At 39.3% G+C, this 5,858-nt stretch overlaps 1 protein-coding gene across 1 annotated transcript; it reads left to right on the top strand.

The window, feature by feature from the left end:
• The first annotated feature begins 1,846 nt into the window (after positions 1-1,846).
• On the top strand, positions 1,847-2,746 carry LOC141487515 (general transcription factor II-I repeat domain-containing protein 2-like). Its single transcript, XM_074186593.1, has one exon. The coding sequence runs from the start codon at positions 1,847-1,849 to the stop codon at positions 2,744-2,746; it is 900 nt and encodes a 299-aa protein (XP_074042694.1).
• Positions 2,747-5,858: the final 3,112 nt, after the last annotated feature.

The following is a 5,858-nucleotide window of genomic DNA, read 5'->3' as shown; positions in this document are numbered from 1 at the left end:
GAGATACCTACAACAATAGGCAGACAGATTAGAGGAGTGGGCTAACCTGTGGAAGATCAGTATCAACCCTGACAAGAGTCAGGCGATACTGTTCACCCGCAGGTTCGTACAACCGGAAGGCAACGTCATCTTCAACGGACAAGAGATTCCGTGGACAAAAAAAGCGACATATCTCGGGGTCATCCTAGACAAGGAGCTAACATTCCAGGACCACGTACAGCAGAGAATAGGAATGGCCAAACAGGCCAGAAGACGCCTGGCGCCGATCATAGGAAGAAGTAGCAACATGGCACTGAAAGTCAAGCTACTGATGATCAGAACGATCCTAATGCCAATACTACTGTATGCATGCACTGCCTGGGGCCAGTGTGCGCAGACATACAGAAAGAAGATCCAAGCATTTATGAATACGAGCGTAAGGGCCGCCGTAAATGCACCTTACTATATTCCAAACAGATACATATACAGAGATCTAGACCTGGACACGCAATATGTGGACGTGTATATGAGAGAACATGCAGAAAACACGTTCGATAGAATCAGATCGCACTTAAATCCAGCGTTTCGCGATCTACACGAGGCCCAGGTTCCGAGGAAGGGACAAACATCCAAGGCCGACTAAACAAAACCAGAGACCGCCCCCACGAGTCGCCGTCAGGTAGCTCCGGCAAGTATAACATTCTAAAGTGTACTAACCATATATTCTCTTTCAGGAAAACCGCGATTCACTTTCAAACCACATTCTCCTCGCTTCACTGAGAAACGCCCGTCAACCATAATTCCGGCCGCCGTTAGTTTTGAGGGCCCCCATGCAAAAATTCAGTTAGGAATACCGCGACAAACAAGAGCCAAATAAAATTTAAAACGAGAAGTTAGATAGGGAAATAAAAGCACCTAAAGGCTGTTTTCCAACCAAAAGAGATTAGATATCAATCTTGCTGAAGTGCCAGCAGCTGGATTGAGGACCGTTTCCTCAAGAAACGGAGGTGGAAGGAATGGGTCGCCAGGTCCAAACCTGCGGAAGCGATTCCGTAAGGAGGGAGCTTGCGACCTGGGCACACAACCCGGGAGGGGGCATGGGGGGGCGACCGACAGTTCGGTTTCAATTTGAGTGAAATGTCAACAGAAAGTAATAAGCGCGAAAATACAAAGCGAAGTAATAAGTGATTGAGAATAAGTGCAGTTTAGTAGTGTTTTGGGGAGGCAATAGTTCTAGTGTAGATTTTAACTCGACTAGCCGGTGTCATATATTTTGATCCACATTCAATGTAGATTTCCTGTTAACCTGACAAGTGCCGTGTATAATTGTGTTGTGAAATCGTAAGTAAAACTCTGTTATTAATAAGTGTTTCCCTACCTATTTAATCAATTTTAATCAAATTTAGCTTTAATGTTGGCCAAATATTAAAATAAAACAAAGAAATTACTATTTTTATCAGAATTTCTCTAACTGTAATAATTACGTCATTATTTCAGATATAAAATCTGTATAAAAATCTTAAAATTTCTCAGGAATTTAATCAATTATTTTTGATGATTTAAAAAAGAAATGGGTAATTTAAGTAGATACTGTAATTGTTTTTAGGTGCTGTGTTGATCCTAGCCAGGATTAGAACGCAACATGGAGAAGCCAGGACCTAGTAAAAAACGAAAGGTTAAAGATGAAAATCGGCAGTTTCAAGAAATTTGGACTGAGAAATACTTTTTTGTATGGTCGCATAACAAAGTCGTTTGTTTAATTTGCAAGAATTCTGTTGCGATTGCAAAGGAATATAATGTAAAAAGGCACTATGAAACGCAGCATCCTTCTTCTACCAAGTTTACAGGCGAATTAAGAAAGCAAAAAATGTTGTCTTCAAAACGGGAGCTTATTGGTCAGCAAGCTATGTTTACAAAACCCATTCAAGATTCAGAAACAGCTACAGAAGTTAGTTATGAAATTTCTCGAATGATAGCAAAGCGAAGTCGCCCCTTCAACGACGGCGATTTTGTAAAAGAATGCATAGAAATTGCCGCTAAGAAAATGTGTCCAGAAGCAGCAAAAAAGTTTATGAAAATTCAACTGAATCGTATGACCATCCAAAGACGAATTATGTCTTTGTCAGGTAATATTGCGGAACAATTAATTGAAAAAACTAAGATCATTGAATTTGTTTCATTAGCGCTCGACGAATCCACTGATATTAGTTCCACAGCTCAACTTCTCATATTCATACGAGGTGTTACTCAAGATTTTGAAGTCTTAGAAGAGTTATTTGGAATGTGTTCATTGAAAGGTCAAACCAAAGGAGTTGATATACTCAATGTACTTTTGGATGAGTGTTCAAAAACTGATTTGGACTTATCAAAATTATCGGGAGTTGCGACTGACGGTGCTCCTTCGATGATTGGTGTCACTTCCGGGCTAGTTACTTTGCTGAAAAAGCATCTGCAAGGAAAAAACATAAACGCTGAAGATCTCATGCAGTTTCACTGCATTATACACCAAGAAACCCTCTGTTCTAAAAAAATTGAATTTCAAAATGTCATGAAAGTGGTAGTTTCGACTGTAAATTTCATAAAATCACGAGGACTCAATCACAGACCATTCAAACAATTCCTTGATGACATCGAAAGCGAATACGGAGATTTACTGTATTATACAGAAGTAAGGTGGCTAAGCCGTGGATTGACACTGGAACGAATTCTAAATTTAATAGAAGAAATTGAAATATTTCTGGCGGAAAAGCAAAGGGATGTGCCGTAACTTAAAAATCCTGATTGGTTGTGTGATTTGGCTTTTTTAGTTGACATTACAAATCATTTGAATGTCTTGAACACAAGGCTTCAAGGCAGAAATCAACTGATATCTCAGCTCTACGGTCATGTATCATCCTTTCAATGCAAGCTGACACTTTTCAGATCACAATTGAATTCTGGAAATTACAATCATTTTCCAAGCAACGTTACCAAGGCAGATGGGATGCAGCAATGATGGGGGTTTATTGTTGGTTCCTCATGAGGGACAACGATGAAACATATAAACGAAAACATTTACAAAAAGGTTATGCACAAAAGACTTCATCTGAATGTTTTTTCATGTGTATTGTAAGTAAAGTCTGTTATCCTCAAAAGAAATCGTTTTTTTCTTGTTTTGATCTTATATTTCCCTATAATATATGAAAATTTTTGTACAAAATGAAAAAAACTATAAATCAAAAGCGTTACGTGATGGAAAATTTTTGATGTTGACGTAGCAGTCAGGATGCTTCAAAATCTCATGTATAGTCATTATAATATCAGTCGCAATTTTTTTTTATTTGTTGGCTAGTATTATATTTCATTGAGTCACCACTTTTTAGCATAGCACAAGATTCTTGAACCCCTATGGGCATTTATTTAATGACAGAGCTAGCCAAACAAAACGATTTTATCGCCTGTTTCCATGTTTGCGAATCTGCCGATTTAAAAAAAAATCAAAATTTTAGTTTGACTCTGCTGCACTGATGAGAGACATTACCTCTAATCCGATCTGTGGGTGATCTACTCAAATAGTTTCAGCATGGTCAAAGTTTCATTTCGAAGAAAAATGAGGAATAAAACTTTCTGTGTTTTTATACCATTTGTGTTTGTAAGTAACATTACTGCAGTTTCGTTCTACAAAGATAGTTTCAATCTAATACAAAAAACTCAAAATAATTACCAACAATAATCAACCCTTATATATCTTGTAACGTTCCGTTTTCCATTGGTAACTTCATATTGTTAGTGACACAGTCTGAACACAAATAAACAAATAAACCTTTTCCTTTTAAATTTCAAATTGTGAATTATAATATACCCATTATCTAAATTCCTATATTCATTTTCACAGATCTGGGATTCTTCTGAACAGTCTTTGGTAGCGCTACCAAACAAATATAAATCGGAATATTGACATTCAAAAGCCATATTATTTGTTTTGATCATTTTATCCGTATCACGGTAAGGTGTGCAAATATGTCAGATAATTATTCTCCTTCTTTTGTTCAGTTACAGAATCCATTTCCGAAAAGTAATGTTAGTAAGTCAGAGAATTAATTTTTACCATGTAGAAACTTTGGAGATAATCACGGCAGTGGAATCCACCAGTTCTCTTATTGACCAGACCTAGGCAGAAGAATTCAGATGGAAAATCAGAAAACAGCTGGATCGAGAACCAGTTCCAACATCTAACATCAGCAATGAAGAACATAGAGCTTTGAACGGCCTACGTAGGGACCAAACAATCAAGATCCAACTTGCAGATAAAGGAAATGCTACTGTGGTGATGGATACTGTTCTCTACGAACAGAAGATCGAAGAGGTTCTTCAGAAGGGACGATACACAAAGATCGTACGAGACTCTACTGCATCAATTGAGAGGAAGTTGTACCAGTTAGGACAAGGAAATATCATCGCTAACACCGCACCACAGTAAGCCCCCTCACTTGTATGGATTACCCAAAATCCACAAGAAGGACGTTCCACTTAGACAGATCATCAGCTCCAGAGATTCGGCTACTCAAAACTTGTCTAGATTTTTACTTCTCACAATACAACCATTACAAGGAAAAACATCGTCTTTTGTGAAGAATCCAAGGCATTTTGTCGAACTACTAGGGTCAATTGAAGTCACATAGGAGGATCAACTAATTAGCTTCGACGTGGATAGTCTTTACACCAACGTTCTGGTCGAAGAAGCACTACAGATCATACAGAGAAAGCTATCCGAATATGGAATGGTTTCACCAGTCATAACCAACATATATATGGAGTGGTTTGAAATTCTGGCCATTTAAGAAGCCCACAAGAAACCTCGAGTCTGGTAGAGATATGTTGACGACACCTTCATAATATGGAACCATGGAAATACTGAACTAGACGCCTTCCTGAAACACATCGACAGCATGAGACCTCACTTTCACAATGGAGAAAGAAATCCACAAGGAATCGCCATTCTTAGACGTTTTGGTGAAGAGAACCGACACTAAGTGGGAAACATTTGTATACCGAAAACCCACTCACACGGGACAGTATCTGAACCACGAATCCATCCACCATCAATCGACTAAAAAAGGAATCACCAAGACCCTATTAGACCGTGCTTTCGGGCTCTGTAATACGAAGGAAGGTCTCGAGAAGGAACTAGACAGTATCAAAAATGATCTTCAACGGAATGGCTACTCCAAAGTGATGATAGAAAAGACTTTGGCTAAAAGACAGCAGGAGCCTCGCAAGGAAGAGAAGCCGTCACAACCAGTGCTTGCACTTTCCTACATCAGAGGATTATCGGAGAGGATAAGAAGAATTGGTTCCAAGTACAACATCAGAATCTGCTTCAGATTCAGTAACCTTATCCGTAGCAGCCTCACGAAAACCAGGCCACCAAACGCGGACTGCGATTCCAAGAATTGCATTTATCGGATACCCTGTGAGTGCGGAAAAACCTATATTGGTGAAACTAAGAGGCCATTGAATGTTCGCATGGCCGAGCACAAGAAACAGACACAGCGAGGGGAAATCAGCAAATCAGGAATAGCAGACCATGTTTGGACCCATCAACACAACATCGAGTGGTCCCAAGCTGAGATTTTGCGCAGAAAGGAACATTGGTTCAGGTGAAAATTCAGGGAAGCCGCACACATGTTGTTCAACAACGTATTCAGCCAAGCCAGCGTAGAAATACGCAACATATGGAAACCCATCATCAAGCGAAAAATGGCCAGTTCCAGCCAAACTGTCATCTCCCACTGAACCAGTGAAGCGGAAAAAATGGAAAGCGGGAATAAGTAAAAGTACTCGAACGACCCATAAATAGTCATCTCTCGGAGGAATCAGTCCAGTCATCACCCGAAGAC

Source organism: Leptinotarsa decemlineata, unplaced genomic scaffold, assembly GCF_025532065.1.
Source record: "Leptinotarsa decemlineata unplaced genomic scaffold, Ldec_3_MD MMD2_P_RNA_scaffold_4, whole genome shotgun sequence".
Classification (NCBI taxonomy): Eukaryota; Metazoa; Arthropoda; class Insecta; order Coleoptera; family Chrysomelidae; genus Leptinotarsa; species Leptinotarsa decemlineata.
The sequence above is the reverse complement of the archived record's forward strand: the minus strand, read 5'-3'. Positions and strand labels throughout refer to the sequence as shown.